At 47.7% G+C, this 20,829-nt stretch overlaps 2 protein-coding genes across 2 annotated transcripts in view; both read left to right on the top strand.

Annotated features, from left to right (window-relative positions):
• The first annotated feature begins 10,750 nt into the window (after positions 1-10,750).
• LOC103634557 (calvin cycle protein CP12-1, chloroplastic) lies at positions 10,751-11,578 on the top strand. The gene has a single exon (XM_008656659.4). The coding sequence runs from the start codon at positions 10,847-10,849 to the stop codon at positions 11,225-11,227; it is 381 nt and encodes a 126-aa protein (XP_008654881.1). The 5' UTR covers positions 10,751-10,846; the 3' UTR covers positions 11,228-11,578.
• Positions 11,579-12,704: 1,126 nt separating this feature from the next.
• The window catches only part of LOC103644613 (protein STRUBBELIG-RECEPTOR FAMILY 5), a 37,769-nt gene continuing 29,644 nt past the window's right edge, over positions 12,705-20,829 (top strand). The window contains exon 1 of the mRNA XM_020541498.1: positions 12,705-12,779. Coding sequence (XP_020397087.1) covers positions 12,705-12,779 — 75 coding nt within the window. The remainder of the gene's footprint in view (positions 12,780-20,829) is intronic.

Below are 20,829 nucleotides of genomic sequence, written 5' to 3' on the forward strand. Positions count from 1 at the left end.
GACAGTCCGGTGCCCCCCTTCCGACCGTTGGCTCGGCCACGTGTCTCGCGCGGATCGCGCGGCCGACCGTTGGCCCGGCCGACCGTTGGCCCGGCCGACCGTTGGCTCACCGGACAGTCCGGTGCACACCGGACAGTCCGGTGAATTTTAGCCGTACGTCGTTAATCACTTCTCGAGAGCAGCAAGTTCGCCCGAGCCAGCCTGGCGCACCGGACACTGTCCGGTGCACCCAGACAGAGCTGACTATGGCTGAACAAAGCCATCTTTAATCTCAACTCGATTTTTCCTGTTTCTAGCACTTAGACATAATACATTAGTCTCTAAAACAATGTACTAAGTCTGAGAAACATACCTTTATACTTGGTTTGTACTTTGTCCACCATTTAACACTTAGGCACTTGTGTTGGAAACTAAATCACCAAAAATACTTAGAAATGGCCTAAGGGCACATTTCCCTTTCACTTTGTTCCTTGTCACCACACCATGCTCATCTTGTTTGTTGCGGAAGACCCACTTGGTTCCTACAACATTTTGGTTAGGACGTGGAACTAAATGCCATACCTCATTCCTCGTGAAGTTGTTGAGCTCCTCTTGCATCGCCAGCACCCAATCCGAATCTTGAAGTGCTTCCTCTACCCTGTGTGGCTCAATAGAGGAAACAAAAGAGTAATGTTCACAAAAATGAGCAACACGAGATCGAGTAGTTACCCCCTTATGTATATCGCCGAGGATGGTGTTCACGGGGTGATCTCGTTGGATTGCTTGGTGGACTCTTGGGTGTGGCGGTCTTGGACCGTCGTCATCTTCCTTGTCTTGAACATTAGCATCTCCCCCTTGATCATTGTCCTCCTCTTGAGGTGGCTCCTCTTGATCTTCATCATCATCATCTTGAGCTTGATCCTCATCTTGAGTTGGTGGAGATGCTTGCATTGAGGAAGATGGTTGATCTTGTGCTTGTGGAGGCTCTTTGGATTCCTTAGGACACACATCGTCCCCAATGGACATGTTCCTTAGCGCGACGCATGGAGCCTCTTCATCATCTAGCTCATCAAGATCAACTTGCTCTACTTGAGAGCTGTTAGTCATATCAAACACAATGTCACAAAAAACTTCAACTAGTCCAGAGGACTTGTTAAAGACTCTATATGCCCTTGTGTTTGAATCATACCCTAGTAAAAAGCCTTCTACAGCCTTAGGAGCAAATTTAGATTTTCTACCTCTTTTAACAAGAATAAAGCATTTGCTACCAAAGACTCTAAAATATGAAACATTGGGCTTTTTACCGGTGAGGAGTTCATATGATGTCTTCTTGAGGATTCGGTGAAGATATAATCGGTTGATGGCGTAGCAAGCGATGTTGACCGCCTCGGCCCAAAACCAATCCGAAGTCTTGTACTCATCAAGCATGGTTGTTGCCATGTCCAATAGAGTTCTATTCTTCCTCTCCACTACACCATTTTGTTGTGGCGTGTAGGGAGAAGAGAACTCATGCTTGATGCCCTCCTCCTCAAGGAAGCCTTCAATTTGAGAGTTCTTGAACTTCGTCCTGTTGTCGCTTCTAATTTTCTTGATCCTTAAGCCGAACTCATTTTGAGCCTCTCTCAAGAATCCTTTCAAGGTCTCTTAGGTTTGAGATTTTTCCTGCAAAAAGAACACCCAAGTGAAGCAAGAATAATCATCCACAATAACAAGACAATACTTACTCCCACCGATGCTTATGTAAGCTATCGGGCCGAATAGGTCCATGTGGAGTAGCTCAAGCGGCATGTCGGTCGTCATGATGTTCTTGTGTGGATGATGAACACCAACTTGCTTTCCTGCTTGGCATGCACTATAAACCCTGTCTTTCTCAAAATGAACATTGGTTAGTCCCAAAATGTGCTCTCCCTTTAGAAGCTTATGAAGATTCTTCATCCCAACATGGGCTAGTCGGCGATGCTAGAGCCAGCCCATGTTAGTCTTAGCAATTAAGCAAGTGTCGAGTTCAGCTTTATCAAAATCTACTAAGTATAGCTGACCCTCTAACACTCCCTTAAATGCTACTGAATCATCACTTCTTCTAAAGACAATAACACATATATCCGTAAAAAGACAGTTGTAGCCCATTTTGCATAACTGAGAAACAGAAAGCAAATTGTAATCTAAAGAATCTACAAGAAAAACATTGGAAATAGAGTGGTCAGGAGATATAGCAATTTTACCCAATCCTTTGACCAAACCTTGATTTCCATCCCCGAATGTGATAGCTCGTTGGGAATCTTGGTTTTTCTCATAGGAGGAGAACATCCTTTTCTCCCCAGTCATATGGTTTGTGCACCCGCTATCGATGATCCAACTTGAGCCCCCGGATGCATAAACCCACAAAACAATTTTAGGCCTTGTTCTTAGGTACCCAAACGGTCTTGGGTCCTTTCACATTAGAAACAAGCACCTTGGGTACCCAAACACAAGTCTTTGACCCCTTGTGTTTGCCCCCAACATATTTGGCATCTACTTTGCCTAATTTGTTAGTTAGCACATAAGATGCATCAAAAGTCTTAAATGAAATATTAGGTTCATTTGATGCAATAGGAGTTTTCTTCTTAGGCAATTTAGCTTTAGTGGATTGCCTATAACTAGATGTCTCACTCTTATACATAAAAGCATGATGAGAGCCAGAGGGAGACTTCCTAGAGTGAATTCTCCTAATTTTGTGCTCGGGATAACCGGCAGGGTATAAAATGTAACCCTCTTTATCCTGAGGCATGGGAGCCTTGCCCTTAACAAAGTTAGATAATCTTTTAGGAGGGGCATTAAGCTTGACATTGTCTCCTTGTTGGAACCCAGTGCCATCCTTAATGCTAGGGCGTCTCCCACTATAGAGCATGTTTCTAGCAAATTTAATTTTTTCATTTTCTAAGTCATGCTCGGTAATTTTAGCATTTAATTTTGCTATATGATCATTTTGTTGTTTAATCATAGCAATGTGATCATGAATAGCATCAATGTTAACATCTCTACATCTAGTGCAAATAGTAACATGTTCAATGGTAGATGTAGAGGGTTTGCAAGAATTTTGTTCAACAATCTTAGCATGTAAAATGTCATTCTCATCTCTAAGATTGGAAATAGAAACATTGCAAACATCTAATTCCTTAGCCTTAGCAATTAATTTTTCATTCTCATTTCTAAGGCTAGCAAGAGAGGCATTCAATTTTTCAATCTCAGCAATTAAACTAGCATTATCATTTCTAAGATTGTCAATTGAATCATCACAAATATTTGATTTCTCAACCTTAGCAATTAATTTGGCATTTTCATTTCTAAGGTTGGAAATAACATCATGGCAAGTGCTTAGCTCACTAGATAATTTTTCACATTTTTCTACCTCTAGAGCATAAGCATTTTTAACCTTAACATGCCTTTTGTTTTCTTTAATTAGAAAGTCCTCTTGGCTATCCAAGAGTTCATCCTTCTCATGAATAGCACTAATCAATTCATTTAATTTTTCTTTTTGTTGCATGTTTAAGTTGGCAAAAAGGGTGAGCAAATCATCCTCATCATCACTAGAGCTAGCCTCATCACTAGAAGTTGCATATTTAGTGGAAGCTCTAGATTTTACCTTCTTCCTTTTGTCGTCCTTTGCCATGAGGCACTTGTGGCCGACGTTGGGGAACAGAAGTCCCTTGTTGACGGCGATGTTGGCGGCGTCCTCGTCGGAGGAGGAGTCGGTGGAGCTCTCGTCGGAGTCCCACTCGCGGCATACATGGGCATTGCCGCCATTCTTCTTGTAGTACCTCTTCTTTTCTCTTCTCTTTCCCTTCTTGTCGTCACCCCTGTCACTATCACTTGATAATGGACATTTTGCAATAAAATGACCGGGCTTACCACACTTGTAGCAAACCTTCTTGGAGCGGGACTTGTAGTCTTTCCCCCTCTTTTGCTTGAGGATTTGGCGGAAGCTCTTGATGATGAGCGCCATCTCCTCATTGTCGAGCTTGGAGGCGTCGATGGGGACCCTACTAGGTGTAGAGTCATCTTTCTTCTCCTCCGTTGCCTTGAATGCAACGGGTTGCACATCGAGTGTGGAGGAGGCGCCTTGCTCGATGATTTTCTTGGAGCCTTTGATCATCAGCTCAAAGCTCACAAATTTTCCTATCACTTCCTCGGGAGACATTAGTTTATATCTTGGATCACCACGAATTAATTGAACTTGAGTGGGATTAAGAAAAACGAGTGATCTAAGAATAACCTTGACCATTTCATGGTCATCCCACTTGGAGCTCCCGAGGTTGCGCACTTGGTTCACCAAGGTTTTTAGCCGGTTGTACATGGCTTGCGGGTCTTCTCATTGGTTGAGCATAAAGCGACCGAGCTCCCCCTCGATCGTTTCCCGCTTGGTGATTTTGGTCACCTCATCTCCTTCGTGCGCGGTCTTGAGTACATCCCAAATCTCTTTGGCGCTCTTCAACCCTTGCACCTTATTATACTCCTCTTGACTTAGAGAGGTGAGGAGTATAGTAGTTGCTTGAGAGTTGAAGTGCTCGATTTGGGCCACCTCGTCCTCATCATAATCTTCATCCCCTACGGATGGTACTTGTACTCCAAACTCAACAACATCCCATATGCTTTTGTGGAGTGAGGTTAGGTGATATCTCATCATATCACTCCACCTAGAATAATCTTCACCATCAAACGTCGGTGGTTTGCCTAATGGGACCGAAAGTAATGGAGTATGTTTAGGAATGCGAGGGTAGCGTAGGGGGATCTTACTATACTTCTTACGCTCTTGGCGCTTAGAAGTGATGGACACGGCGTCGGATCCCGAGGTAGATGGCGATGAAGAGTCGGTCCCGTAGTAGACCACTTTCTTCATTTTCTTCTTCTTTTTGCCATCCTTGTGTGTCCTAATGCGTGAAGGGGATCCCTCCTTCTTTTTGTTGCCGGACTCCCTTGATGGAGCCTTCCCGTGGCTTGTGGCGGGCTTCTCGCCGGTCACCATCTCCTTCTTGGCGTGATCTCCCGACGTCACTTCGAGTGGTTAGGCTCTAATGAAGTACTGGGCTCTGATACCAATTGAAAGTCGTCTAGAGGGGGGGTGAATAGGGCGAATCTGAAATTTACAAACTTTAAGCACAACTACAAGCCGGGGTTAGCGTTAGAAATATAAATGATTCCGAAAGAGAGGGTGAAAACAAATCACAAGCAAATAAGGCGGATGACACGGTGATTTGTTTTACCAAGGTTCGGTTCTTGCAAACCTACTCCCCGTTGAGGTGGTCACAAAGACCGGGTCTCTTTCAACCCTTTCCCTCTCTCAAACGGTCACCTAGACCGAGTGAGCTTCTCTTCTCAATCAATCGAGACACTAAGTCCTCACAAGGACCACCACACAATTGGTGTCTCTTGCCTTGCTTACAATCGAGTTGAACACAAGAAAGAATGAAGAAGAAAAGCAATCTAAGCGCAAGAGCTCAAATGAACACAAAAGTCTCTCTCTCTCTAGTCACTAATTTGTTTGGAGTGATTCCGGACTTGGGAGAGGATTTGATCTCTTTGTTTGTGTCTTGTATTGAATGCTATAGCTCTTGTATGAGGTGCGAAGGCTGAAAACTTGGATGCCATGAATGGTGGGTGGTTGGGGGTATTTATAGCCCCAACCACCAAAGGAGACATTGGTGGATGTTGCTATCACAAGGCGCACCGGACAGTCTGGTGCGCCACCAGACACTGTCCGGTGCGCCAGCCACGTCAACCGACCGTTAGGGTTCGACCGTTGGAGCTTCTATCTTTTGGGTCACCGGACAGTCACTGTTCACTGTCCGGTGTGCCTTCTGCGCGCACTGTAGCGCATTAACTGCTCGTTGTAGATGACCGTTGGCGCTGTGTAGCCGTTACTCCGTTGGTGCACCGGACAGTCCGGTGCTACATCGGATAGTCCGATGAATTATAGCGGAGCGGCTACCAGAATTCCTGAAGGTGGCAAGTTCAGACTGAAATTCCCTGGTGCACCGGACACTGTCCGGTGGCACACCGGACAGTCCGGTGCGCTAGACCAGGGCACACTTCGGTTGTCTTTTGCTCTCTTTGTTTGAACCCTTTCTTGGTCTTTTTATTGGTTTGTTGTGAACCTTTGGCACCTGTAGAACTCAAAATCTAGAGCAAACTAGTTAGTCCAATTATTTGTGTTGGGCAATTCATTCACCAAAATCAATTAGGAAAAGGTGAAGCCTATTTCCCTTTCACCTTCTTGGTTTGGTACTTGCCGTAGGGCTAGGTCCCGACCCTGGGTCCCCACCTGCATTTGACATGGGATCCCTTGTCTTTGGTTGTGGTCACTTCCGCGTGTACCTGTTGGCTGCCTGGATCCGTGGGGGAATCCAGAAGGGTTTCCGAAGGAAGGCATACTTCAGCTCCGTAGACTGTGGAGCTCGGGGTCCCTCTGGGATCCGTTTAGTTGTCTTCACCGGAGTAAGAACCTCCGGCGAAGACATCCTTTACGTCCCCTTCGGGCTACTGATACCCGAGGTCCCGCTCAGCCGCGGCCACCTCGCCATCGTCCACCTTTTCTTTGCCAGGTCGGCGGCGAGGTGGAGAGCCGTCCTTGGAAAACTGCTCGCGCCGCTCACTGACGTGTTTCGCAAGGTCAATGATCTCGCGACACTCCGCGGCGTTGTGGCGACCGTTGGGGTGCACAGGGCATGGGCCGCTGTTACCCCTCTGCGGTCGTGGGCGTTTGTTGCGGTCGCTCTGGCCCCCGGTCGTGGCTGCGACCACTAGAGCGGTGGACCGTGGTTTCTGGTAGTCACGGTCCTTCTTCTTTTTCTTCTTTCTGTCCCGGGGGCGGCGCCCGAGCCACCCGACTGGGCAGCTCCGGTTTGTGGGGCCGAGTGCCATGCACGACCCTCGGCGGCTCTGGCGCATTTATCGGCCAGGGCGAAGAGTGTGGGGACAGTTTCCACGTCATGTGTGGCCAACTTCTCCAACATTTTTTCATCACGTACTCCCTGTCGGAAGGCCGTGATGATGGAAGCATCGGAAATACGAGGTATAGTACCTCGCACCTTAGTGAAACATGAGATGAACTTTCGGAGAGTCTCCCCGGGCTCCTGCCTTACCGCATGGAGGTGGGCCTCCACACCGTGCTGCTGGTAAGCACTGGCAAAGTTTGCAACGAACCGCGCGCAGAGCTCTTCCCAGGAGTAGACTGACCCCGGGGTGAGGTTCATGAGCCAGGTCTAGGCAGGTCCAGACAAGGCCACATGAAAGTATGTTGCCATCACAGCGGTGTTTCCACCTGCTGCCGTGATGGCGGTAACGTACACCTGCAAGAACTTCGATGGGTTCGATGTTCCGTCGTATTTCTCCGGCAGGTGCGGCCGGAACTTGGGTGGCCATGACGCTGTGCGGAGATGATCCGCAAGGGCGGCGCAGCCCACACCGGCCAAGGGGACACCCGTTTGGGACCGGGTGCCCATCGGTGTCTGTGGTGCAACCGCAGCGAAATCTTGATCGAGGTTGTGACCATCAATGTTTTGGCGGCGCTCGCGCGCCCTTTCCAAAGAGACCCGGGCATCCTCACCCGCTCGCCTGCGGTTGAGCTCTGCTCAGAGGTCGTTGGTTTGTGCGCCCGGCCCTTACTGAGGGCGAACGCACAGACGCTGACGCCTCGCGTTGGCGCCAGGTTGACCGTGTCCTCAACCTGGTCGAAGTAGAATGTGCCATACCGAGCAGTCGGTCGACGTCGTCCCGTCATTGCTTCATGGCCCCTGGTGAGGCCATGGAGCTCGGAGGGTGTCACAACAACTCCCTGGCTGCCGACAACGCCCCTGGTGATGCCCTCGATGGAGTCCGGGACGCTTGCGCAGCCGTGTGCTGCCGTGCGGCGTGCACATCAGCAGTGCCTGGCACTGGGCGATTGGGAACTGCGGTGTGGAGGAAGTAGCTTCTTCTTCCACTAGGAAATCCGTGGAAGTCTCGGTGTGGTGTTCAACGATTTGCACCATCATCCTTGGGCAAGGAAATAAGCAAAAACCTAATGCCTACCCCCTACCTGGCGCGCCAAATGTTAGAGAGCAAATCTCCGGCCGGGTGGTGGAGTGCACCTGCCCTAAATCCTAAGATGAGGAGGGGCCTAAGCGTTTTGCTTGTTAGTTGGAAAAGTGGGGAGAACACAAGAACACACAAGGATTTAGAGTGGTTCGGGCCGCCGGAGCGTAACACCCTACTCCACTGTGTGATGTATTGCTTGAGAGCTTGTATGAACTTGTGAGTGTCTGAGTGAACCTAAGATTGGATGTCCTCCCCGGGCTTGTGTGTAACGTCGTATGCCTCCCCTTTTATAGCTGAAAGGGGGGCATGCACAAAGGTGCTGGGCCCTGACATGTGGGCCCATGGACATAAAGAATATAGCGCTTGGAGCCACCGATGCTTGCTGCTGGGGCAATCTTCTCGTGCCCTGACGCCCAAGATCTCCGTATCTTCGGCGTGCAAGGGAAGCTTCTTGTACAAGGGATGATGGGTACTGTGCGCCGATCGACACGGGCGCACTGTTCGCCAATAGACTGGTCAGGCGCGCCGTCTGCTGGGTGACCCTGATGTCGTCTGCCGGCGGATTGGACAGAACACATTAAATGCTGAGAGGGCGCGTCGCCCGTCAGCATGGTGGCAGGCGGCGTGTCCTTCCCGCAATAAATGCAAAGACTGCACAACCATATGGGCCTTACGTCAGGTTTGGCCCGTTGGCTTACGTTACGGGCCACAAGCCATGCGGTCGCGGCGGGTTTCCGCCTGAGCGGGGAGCGTAGGGCAAGGCCTGGACACGTGTCGGCACCGGACCCTTGCTCGTGCCGGGGTCCTCTCCGTCCTGGGACCATGCCAGGGCCCGGACCTTACTCGGGGGGACCCGACATGTCTCCTCGGGAGCTCCGGGCTCGTATTCACAGGGGTCCGGTGTTCCTCTGCGGAGGTTCGGACCCAACGGAGCTTCCTGGGACGTATTATCCTTCCTCGCCACGTGGTGCCCTTAGCCTGCCCATGTGGTGGAGTCGGGTGCCGCTCTCCGTGTGACCTAGAGGTGTCGTACGGGTGCAGCGCCTTCATACTGTAGAAGAGGGTACCCCTGATTCAGGGTAGCGACAGTACCCAAAAACAAGAGAAAGTATACATATAGAGCGGGATGTGCAGACTAGATGTATATTGATCCTAGGTGGAGACTGGTTACTAGCACATGAGTAGTTTATATAGGTTCATGGTGCACTATGTGTAATACCCTATGTTTATAGAGGTCTAGGAATCATATGATAAACACGAGGGTATGAGTACGAGAACAGAGGTTGCCGAGTGAGGAAATGGGGAAAGATAGAATCATCCTCCTAAGGATGATGTATAGGAGAAAGGTTATCGAAGAAGACTTTCCCACACTGGTGTGGGTGCTAGAAAGTTATGGAGATTGACCGTTGATCAAGTTAATGATGATTTGAAAGATCGGACTTTATCTTTGATTCATATTTAATAGAGTGAGATACTACAATATGAAGGAAGGCGAACGAAACAGAGAATGAAGGTTGTGAATGAACCCAAACATTCGCTTTATTTATAGATTGAATTTTAGTTTTTTTGGATTTTTAGAATTTAAACTGTTTAAAACGGTGTGGACTAATTAGAACGTGTCACATGGCTAAATGCAGTTGGTACTAATCAATTTAAATTGGTACCAATTAAACCATCAACACATCGGTCCGCCAACGGGGCCACATAATCGATTGACCGAACCAACCAACTTAGAGCCCGATCAGTCGATATCGACTGCTATACATATTGGCACCAGACTTGACTAGCTGTTTTTTTTGCGTGGCGAGAGACAGAGTAAAGTTCATGTTGACATCTTGATCTAGGAAATACGTGACCCAGCAATTTGTTTTCTTCGAAAAAGGAGAAGGGGTTAGGGAAGGTCGCTTTTAGAGAGGATCGGCCCACTAAACTGACAAAAAAAGAACTGAGTTGCCTCTCCGGTGCGCTAATCTGACAAAAAAAGAGAGATTGAGTTGCCTTTTATTTAAAGTATAGGTTGTGAGTCATTTGAATTTGTCAAAACAAAATGATCATATCCTTCCGAATAAAACCAATCGAGCTTTGTGTTATAATAATTTTAAAATACCAGTTAAATTATTAATAAAAAGTATAAAATTCGAATTTTGATATATATGTATGTATCTTATAAAAGAGAACGGAGGAAGTATGACTTTTCGTCGGGTCAAATATAAGTATTTTACTAGTATGAAATCCCACCAAATAACAGAGGTTAGAGGACATTATTACTTAGGTCATATATATTTGGACCCTCCTAGCTAATTGTTTGTTAGTGACTAACAATTAGTCAACAAATAACTAGTAACTAGGAACAATTTAGTTAGGGTATGTTTAGAGTCTTGATTAATAGATGTTTTTTCTTTATACGATCTATTAGCACCTATTACTAAAGTCAAATGACTAATGAGTAACCAATTTGTCAGTTATTCGGCTAACAATTAGACAATTTATTAGTTATTCTGTTTGGAAGCCAAAGTGCTAAAATTAGCTGGCAAATCGTTTGCCACACGGATCCAAATAGACTCTAAATTGACTTGTTAACAACTAAAACCTAGAGTCGAATTCCACAACTCAATTAGAATTAGCTATGGAAAAAGTAAAATTAGTAAAGGGAAAGGACTTCTAGAATGAAAATCTGCCGTGGCTGATATGTCACCACACAATTGGTCGGAATGGATAAGGGGAGAAACCCTCATAAAACGGATCCCAGATCTCAACGCAACTAAAACATTTTATCTTCTCTATCGCTACTCCAAGAGTACCCAATCACCGAGCCATGGCCATCTCAGTCACTGCCGTGGCCGCCTTGCCCGCTTTCTCGGCTCAAAGAAGCCTCCCGCAGCCGTCCCGCCAGAGGGTCGTAGCGTTCATCGTCGTCCGGCCGGTGCGCGCGCACCGCCGGTTTGTGGGCGTGGCGGCCAGCTCGCCGCCCACGCCGCCGGATCTCGCAAAGAAGGTGTCCGAGAGCATCAAGCAGGCCCAGGAGACGTGCGCAGATGACCCGGTGAGCGGCGAGTGCGTGGCGGCGTGGGACGAGGTGGAGGAGCTCAGCGCGGCCGCCAGCCACTTGCGCGACCGGCAGAAGGGCGCCGACCCGCTCGAGGAGTACTGCAAGGACAACCCCGAGACCGACGAGTGCCGCACGTACGAGGACTGAACCACGCGCGCGCGAGGTTGGATCGCTGTCACTTGATCTAGCTAGCAGCTTAGCTCGGCATGATGGCGACATGTGTAGACGTGCAATGGATCGGGTATGATCCTTCGTTGATTCAGTCTGGCTTGGTGTGGAATAAAACGAGGTTTGCTGTTTATTATAAGTAACATTTAGGAGCTCCTACTGTAGTTCCAAGGCAGGTGTAATCCTTAGAAACATTTGATGGTGTGCTTCTAGCCTTGTAGTACTCGATATGTGCAATTCTGTAAAGTATCGCAGATTTTTCACCTGAGCATGATATTGCTGCAAATATGATCTGGTCTCTAAATTGGCTAATGTGTGGCCAATTTTCAACTGTTTGAACGAGATGAACCTGTGGTCCTCTAAATTGGCTTTTAAGGGAGAAACACTTGCTAGATCGACGCACCTTCATTCTTGAACCAAGAGATCTCATCGCTAATATAGAAGCTACTTCACCCAGGATAATTTCCATGTCCAAGCTCTCTTCTTGCTTGCAGCATTTGAGCTTGAGCAATACACTTGCTATAGATGCAACAAACAAATTCCCTTTACAAACAGGCTCTGAATATAACAAAGAAACAAGTCTATTTATTTATTTATTTATCTGTTCCACTTATGGTACTTATAACCAAAACGAATTTTGAAAGAAAATTAACCAACACAGAATGACCACTGTATAGACAACTCCAAGGTATCACAATTTACCTTGTAATTATCAACAATCAAAATGCTTTCAACTAAGGATGCGTTTGGTTGCGGGACAGCTGCAGACAAGCAGGACGTTATCTCTCATCCCTCCAATTTTAAGGGATAACTAGAGACAACACTGAAATAGTCATGTCCTAACCCCTAACCCAACCAAACAACATTATTTAAGAGATCATCCTATCCTACCATGTTCTATCATTATAACCAAACGCACCCTAAAAGAACCTGAGATCATATAGCGGAGTAGCTCTTGTTTTTATTAGTTATATTTATTTTCTTGCAGAATAATATGCTCAACTAAGAGTTGAGTTCTTTTTGACACAGTTCCCTGAACATGATCCTTCATCACTTTACGTTGTCACAACTGGACAGTGTCAACTAAGCGTGAAAGTAAAAGATTTTTGTCAACCGAATGACAGCATTCAGAGTGACTACTCCATTGAAAACACAAGATCTTCACACACACAGTATAAACCTACAAAGATCTTTTACCTCCACGCTTTCAGGTTCCAAAACCACCTCTGACTCGAATCACGCAAGTGATCACTCAATTCTGTAGCCGTCCACAGTCCACGCTAATTTTCGTTAACTTTGTAGCAACTCCAAGACTTTTTTGGTAGAGTATATTTAGCCACGTCAATTTATACTCGCAGTTGAAGGCGTTACACAACGAGAACTTTATTCATCAGTCGATGGGGAAATGGAGGAACTGAGACAGTGATACTGACCAGCCAACGCCTTGAAGACAGACATGTCGACCCCACCGCCGTCCATCGCCGCCGTGTGGGACTGGCGGACTGCGATTGCTGAACCGGGCAAAATTGAGGCAATGACCACAGGCAAAACTGCAGCCGAGCCTAAACTCCATGACCTATTTTTTTTTAACTAAAAGGATGTTTGGTTCTCATCTTCTAAACTTTACTAAACTTTACTGATAGTCCCTAAATACTAAACGGTTGACTAAAATATGTCTTTCAAATTTAAATTAGAATTTAAAGGGACTAAAGTTTAATCTTAAAATTTAGGAGTGTGACTAGAGGAACAAAGTATAAGTATCCAATAATTTTAGATTACTTGAGCTCTTAGATTTCAAACAAAAAACCTAAGTTTATCCGATATGTAAATTAAACTGATCTAAAATTATAATCCTTTATTTTAGCTAATTAAACTTTAGACTGAAATCCAAACAAGCCAGTTCGACTGAATCGCTGGGTTTGTAGCTGCAACGTGAGCTGGCTGCAATCATGTACTCACCTGTCAGCTAGCACTACATGATGCCGTGGTTAAGGACTAGTTATCATGTGTAATTCAACGTAATCATATAATTTCTATCTTTTTTATTATCCAGTATACAGTGTTTTCAAACAATACTAATCGGTTGTCCGTGTCGTGCATTGCGACGACTCACAACAATACTCACGTAAACTATCCACTAAAAAAATCACAAGATTTTTTATTGATTGTCTCCGTTCTCCGCATAATATTTTTTGATTTGACTAACTGATGTTGTTGTTTACTCCATCCAATATGTCTTGGTACAACACGACCAATGCAGGTAGCGATTAGAAGAAACTTACAACGACTGACTAAACGAACAGAGATTATAGAATGACATAATTCCACCATACAGAGACCAAATAAGAGGAAGCTTATGAGCTCAAGTTTCTAAAATAAGTCACATGAACTGAAACTTATAAAAAGATAGATCAAAATATGGAGTGGTTGCTAAAGTCAGGCATCAATAAAAACTGGATGTGCTCCATACAAATTATGGTACTTCGTAGCAATTACTAACGTTTAAAACCAACAAATAACCTTTCCTTTTACTGTTAGTGTGATAAATCATTGTTGCTCCATCCAATTCAGCAACCTCAAACACCATGAAATCCATTGCATCAATGTAGTCTTAGAAACGACCTAATACTTGGAAGAGCCAAGAACACAAGAGACGAGCACCATGTGGTAATGCCCGCATGGATCTCCAAATACTAACACATATTTTGCAAGATCCATGAGCCATCTGTCGGAACCCCGGGGGTCCCTGGACCGACGAGTAAATTGTCGACGCGTGCCCCAGCCCAGATGGGTCGGCGCGAGACGGAGCGCGAAGGGGGGAAGAAGCCGGAGGGAGACAGGCGTGAGAGGTGAAATCCCGTGGCCTTCGTGTTTGTCCCGCGCCCAGGTCGGGTGCGCTTGCAGTAGGGGGTTACAAGCGTCCACGCGGGAGGGAGCGAGCGGCCTCACGCGAGCGCCGTCCCGTCCTTCCCCGCGCGGCCAACCCTCTGTAAGAGGGCCCTGGATCTTCCTTTTATAGGCGTAAGGTAAGGATCCAGGTGTACAATGGGGGGTGTAGCAGTGTGCTAACGTGTCTAGCGGAGGAGAGCTAGTGCCCTAAGTACATGCCATCGTGGCAGCCGGAGAGGTAGGGTAATGATGGCGCCTCCTGTGACGTGGCCGGTCCGAGCCCTAGGTTGGGCGAGGTGGAGGCTCCTCCGAGGTCGAGGTCGAGTCTGTCTTCCGAGGCCGAGGCCGAGTCCGAGCCCCTGGGTCGGGCGAGGCGGAGACCGTCGGCTGAGGCCAGGGCTGAGTCCGAGCCCTGGGGTCGGGCGAAGCGGAGTTCGTCGTCTTCCGGGGCTGAGCCCGAGTCCGAGCCCTGGGGTCGGGCGAAGCGGAGTTCGTCGTCTTTCGGGGCTGAGCCCGAGTCCGAGCCCTGGAGTCGGGCGAAGCGGAGTTCGTCATCTTCCGGGGCTGAGCCCGAGTCCGAGCCCTGGGGTCGAGCGAAGCGGAGTTCATCGTCTTCCGGGGCTGAGCCCGAGTCTGAGCCCTGGGGTCGGGCGAAGCAGAGTTCGTCGTCTTCCGGGGCTGAGCCCGAGTCCGAGCCCTGGGGTCGGGCGAAGCGGAGTTCGTCGTCTTTCGGGGCTGAGCCCGAGTCCGAGCCCTGGGGTCGGGCGAAGCGGAGTTCGTCGTCTTCCGGGGCTGAGCCCGAGTCCGAGCCCTGGGGTCGGGCGAAGCGGAGTTCGTCGTCTTCCGGGGCTGAGCCCGAGTCCGAGCCCTGTGGTCGGGCGAAGCGGAGTTTCCTATGGCGCCTGAGGCCGGACTTGGCTGCTGTCAGCCTCACTCTGTCGAGTGGCACAACAGTCGGAGCGGCGCAGGCGGCGCTGTCCTCTTGTCAGACCGGTCAGTGGAGCGGCGAAGTGACTACGGTCACTTCGGCTCTGTCAACCGTAGGGCGCGCGTCAGGATAAAGGTGTCAGGCCACCTTTGCATTAAATGCCCTTGCGATTTGGTCAGTTGGCGTGGCGATTTGGCCAAGGTTGCTTCTTGGTGAAAACTGGGCCTCGGGTGAGCCGAAGGTGTGTCCGTTGCTGGAGGGGGTCCTCGGGCGAGACGTAGATCCTCCGGGGTCGGCTGCCCTTGCCCGAGGCTGGGCTCGGGCGAGGCGTGATCGCGTCCCTCGAATGGACCGATCCTTGACTTAATCGCACTCATCAGGCCTTTGCAGCTTTGTGCTGATAGGGGTTACCAGCTGAGATTTAGGAGTCTTGAGGGTACCCCTAATTATGGTCCCCGACACCATCATTAGAAGAACACAAACCATGTGCAGACAATAAATAAAGTATTAACACACCCAAATTATGTCCAGTCCTTAGCACAACAAAAAACTAACACCCAAAACAACAGAGGAACAACACAATAATTTTTGCAATGACAGAAGGATGGGTGACATGTACATAGAAGCGGTAGAAGCATACCGAGTCAACACCGTGGTAAGGAAAAGACCATGTAGACAGACAATGCCGAGCCATCGAACGGGTACCATAGGAAGCAAATCAGTGACCCCCATCCCCCGCCTCCCGACTTCCAAGGTTTCGTAGAGCAGGAAGGGAAGGGAAGAGGCGGGCATACCTGTTCGTTGCCGGAGAAGGACACGACGAAGACCTGGATATCTGGAGGCGACATAGGTAGTATACTGCTAGATACGTATAGGAAGAGAGCACGCAAGCGAAGAAAAAAGCCCAGCTAGAGCAGCTCCAAACCGCGAGGCACCCGTACCAGGCGTCGGTCCAAGAAGGGCGAGAGAATGCGAGTGCCTTCCCAGCCTTGGACCCACCGACTCCATAGTATATGCCGACTACTGTCGCGCTACAGGCCTTGGTTGTCCAATATCTCAGACCTGGACTCCTCATCGTCAAGATAACCTAAGTGTGGCAGGCACCACCGTGTCCTCCTCGGCGGCACGCATGAAGAAAGGCCACGAGCAAGACCAACTCGTCCCGTACCCGTGTTAAAGAGCATCGGTCAGCTCGTGGCTACGACCGTGGGCGGGGGGGGGGGGCAGTAGGTTGGGGAGGAAGAATAAGGCGAAGGTCGGGAAGACGAACGAGAGGATCTAGACTCTTCACTTCTAGAGTTATAACACCAAAACATGGAGGAATGGGGTGGCGTAGAGGCGGAGGCATGAGGGGAGAGAGAAAAGAAGCAGAATGACGATCGAGGTTGTAACACCAAAAATCCTATTTTGGGATTTATAAATGTTTCTCTAAAAGGTTAAGAATTAAGAATGTCCCTTATTGTAGACTCTTCACTTCTAGAGTTATTTTCTCCCCCAAAATGAGTGTATTTTCTAATAAAGGATCTAGACTCTTATGCGAACAAAGCTAGGTTTAAATTGAGTTAAGGCCACTTGAAATTATTTGCTTGACCTAAAACAAATATGTAATGGAAATGCAATTTTCGAGTAACTTTTAAATGTATGCATACTCCAAGACAAGAAGTTTCTAAAATGAATAATGGATGTGTATTTCATACTTAAAGCATTTGGACTAAATAAGTGAATAAACCCATTCATATATGAAAATATGGAATTTATACCTTGCACTCAGGGCGAGATTTTTGGTTACTATATTTTGAAATTCTGGTTTGAATTCAAATCTGGAATATGGAATTGAAAATAAGAAAAAAAAGACAGAGACTGTGCTGGGCCCAATCTATCTCTGGTCGGCCCATCCCCATTCCTCTTCCTCTTCACGCCACGCCTCGCGTGACTTTGGGCGCTGACCGGTGGGGCCAGACGGCCGGCGCCTCAAGGCGTGCCTGTGCGCTATGTTCTGCTGACTTGTGGGGCCTCATCACCAGTCACGCCCTGCGGCACCACCGTGTGGGACTGCATTGGTAGGCTCGTCTTCCTGGCTGGCGTGCATCGTGCCGAGCTCCAACAAAATCACTATGGCACCGCCGGGAATCTCGGGTCGGTACGGCAGGATGCGCGTGGACTGTGTCCGTTTGGATTTCGCATCTCACGCCTATATATGTGACCGGTCGCGCCCAACTCCTTCCATCGACAAATCCGCAAATCACCATCCACGAGCGGGGGAAGACGACCATTGGCGTGGTCCCGCGCATTCATCGGCGATTGGTGGCCAGGGAGTAGTCGAGGGACCTAGCGGAGACATTCAAATCGTGCCCTAGCCACTAGAATCGGGGAGGCACTCCCAATCGCCTTGAATTGGTCGTCGGAGTTTCTCCACCACCGTGAACCGCATACTTTCGTGGGCAGAGAGCTACGCGTCGTAATCACCGGTAAGCCAATAACCATCTTGTTCGTCACTCCCTACTCTTCGCGTATAGCGGGTATTGGGGGGAAATGGGTCTGGGTCGCCGGTTGAAAGGGAATTAGGCTTACACCTTTTTCCTAATTGATTTTGGTGGTTGAATTGCCCAACACAAATAATTGGACTAACTAGTTTGCTCTAGTCTATAAGTTCTACAGGTGCCAAAGGTTCACAATAAGCCAATAAAAAGACCAAGAAAAGGGTTCAAACAAGAGAGCAAAAGACAACCCGAAAGGCACCCTGGTCTGGCGCATCGGACTGTCCGGTGCACCAGGGCACTTCAGCTCGAACTCCTCACCTTCGGGAAAATCAGAGGGCGCTCCGCTATAATTCACCGGACTGTCCGGTGAGTCACCGGACAGTGTCCGGTGCACACCGGACTGTCCGGTGTGCCAGCGGAGCAATGGCTACTTCGCGCGCAACGGTCGACTGCAACTGCATTCAATGCGCTACAGTGCGCGCAGAAGTCAGAGCTCGCGCGGGTGGCGCACCGGACAGTCTACAGGACCTGTCCGGTGCACCACCGGACAACCTAGTGGCCCCACAAGTCAGAGCTTCAACGGTCGAACCCCAATGGTCTGCTGACGTGGCTGGCGCACCGGACAGTGTCCGGTGGCGCACCGGACTGTCCGGTGCGCCATGCGACTGCACACTTCCAACGGCCATCTTTTGGTGGTTGGGGCTATAAATACCCCAACCACCCCACAATCAATGGCATCCAAGTATCCAAGTTTCTACACTTCTACACCTTACAAGAGCTATAGCATTCAATACAAGACACGCCAAAGAGATCAAATCCTCTCCCAACTCCACACAAAGCTTTAGTGATTAGAGAGAGAGAGATTTGTTGTGTTCATTTGAGCTCTTGCGCTTGGATTGCTTCTTTTCTTCCTTCATTCTTGTGATCAAACTCAATTGTAACCAAGGCAAGAGACACCAATCATGTGGTGGTCCTTGCAGGAACTTCGTGTTCCGTTTGATTGAGAAGAGAAGCTCACTCGGTCCGAGGGATCGTTTGAGAGAGGGAAAGGGTTGAAAGAGACCCGGTCTTTGTGACCACCTCAACGAGGAGTAGGTTTGCAAGAACCGAACCTCGGTAAAACAAATCATCGTGTCTCGCTCTTTATTCGCTCACGATTTGTTTTGCGCCCTCTCTCGGACTCGTTTTTATTTCTAACGCTAACCCGGCTTGTAGTTGTGCTTAAGTTTATAAATTTCAGATTCGCCCTATTCACCCCCCTCTAGGCGACTTTCACCGGTTAAGCGAACTCCGGCGAAGTGTGCCGCCGTGGCCCTGTGCCGTCACGTCGGGAGGTAGGGGATGACTTGGATGCCGTCAGTTTTTGATGAACGGTGGAGATTAAAATGTGCGACGGATTGTTCTGGGTCGTTGATCTCTGCTTGGACGGTCTAGATTAGAAAGGGAATAACGATTCGTATGGGTTGTCCGTGGCCGTCGATCTGTGATCCCACGGTCACAGTCCCGTACCCGTTCACGTTATATTGTAGACCATCGATTTGTGATCGAAAGGCCATAGTCCCATACCCCTTCGTGATCTAATCTAAACTCTTCGCTTTGGATCCAACAGCGGGATCGCGCCCATGTGTAAGCCGCCTCGCCACATTTGCAAATAATTCCCTAGAAGATAGAGAAACTGACCCATAGTCTAACCATAGGCAAAAGTAATTACAACAAAGTCCTAGAATTTACAAAATAAACCCTAAACTCTTCTGAAATAGTGACCACAGTCCAAGGATTAAATAAAATGAGTAAAATTAATAAAGAAAAGGAATTCTAGTATAAAAAATAATCCCAGAAACTTGTTTAATTCATAAGTAAATCATTTTAACTCTTTTTTTGATCCATTCCAGTTGCATTAAATTCATATTAATGTTGTTTATCATCTAGTAACCTTATCTTGTTATGAAACATATGTTAAAGTTATGCACTTAAATTGTTCTATACCTAACACTTAAACCTTCGGAAATCATAACTTTATAACCGTAACTCCGAATTTAGTGGTTCTTGAACCTACGATCTCGTTACGATACGTAGAACATTATTATGCAGTTTGTTCTTATGTTTGCTGTGATGTTAATTTTGCCTATACCATGTTTGTTTGTATTGTCACGAGTAGCAGCGAGGTTATGAGTCACTTGAAGACCAAGTTGGTACCTTGGAATCTCGAGCCTAAGGCAAATTGTGCCCTTGATCACTTTTCTCTTTGTCTAATAATGTTTTTGTTAATCATTGTGACATGCTCAGGTTAATTTGATGGGACTTAATAGGTTTCCTAGATTGTTTTACCCCACCCCTTGCAAACAAATGAATTATTGGGTAGATTTGCTATTGCTCTATCTGGTTTTGGGATTAATGTTACATTTGAATTATGACCATGTTCCAATTATGTTGTTGTTTTAATTATTGTTCATGATAAGATCATTGTGTTAATTGGAACATGGAGCTTAACTTGAGATAACAGTGCTACCACAAGGGTGGAATGGGACGCTCTTGACCAAGTAATTAGGAAAGCTAGGGAGAGATTACCTTACCCGAAGGGGCAAGCAGGGAGGCATCGCTGCAGAGTATATGGAGGTTCTCGGGTCGAACTGCTGCGATGGCAGTTCGGACGAGGGATTCTTGAAAGTCGCCTAGAGGGGGGTGAATAGGCGGAATCTGAAAATTATAAACTTAAGCACACACTACAAGTCGGGGTTAGCGTTAGAAATGAATCCGAGTCTGAAAGAGAGGGAAAAACAAATCAACCAAGAAATAAAGTGGATGAACACGATGATTTGTTTTACCAAGGTTTGGTTCTAAAGAACCTAGTCCCCGTTGAGGTGGTCACAAAGACCGGGTCTCTTTCAACTCTTTCCCTCTCTCAAACGGTCACCTAGACCGAGTGAGCTTTCTCCTTAATCAAATGGGTCACTTAGACCCCACAAGGACCACCACACACTTGGTGTCTCTTGCTTTGATTACAAGTCACTTTGAGAACAAGAATGAGGAAGGAAGAAAGCGATCCAAGAAACAAGAGCTCAAAGAACACGAACAAACTCTCTCTCAAGTCACTAGGTGAGTGGAATGTATTTGGGACTTGGAGAGGCTTTGATTCTATTGAAAATGTGTCTAGGAGTGAATGCACTAGCTCTTGTATTGAATGTGAAGTGCTGGAAACTTAGATGCTTGGAGTGGTGGTGGTTGGGGTATTTATAGCCCTCAACCACCAAAGGACCGTTGGGGCAGGATGCTATTGATGGGCG

The sequence above is a fragment of the Zea mays genome, chromosome 1 (genome assembly GCF_902167145.1).
Source record: "Zea mays cultivar B73 chromosome 1, Zm-B73-REFERENCE-NAM-5.0, whole genome shotgun sequence".
Classification (NCBI taxonomy): domain Eukaryota; kingdom Viridiplantae; phylum Streptophyta; class Magnoliopsida; order Poales; family Poaceae; genus Zea; species Zea mays.

What these genes read in the sequence shown, in the direction of transcription:
- LOC103634557 (XM_008656659.4), top strand. Translation starts at nt 10,847, where the DNA reads ATGGCCATCTCAGTCACTGCCGTGGCCGCCTTGCCCGCTTTCTCGGCT.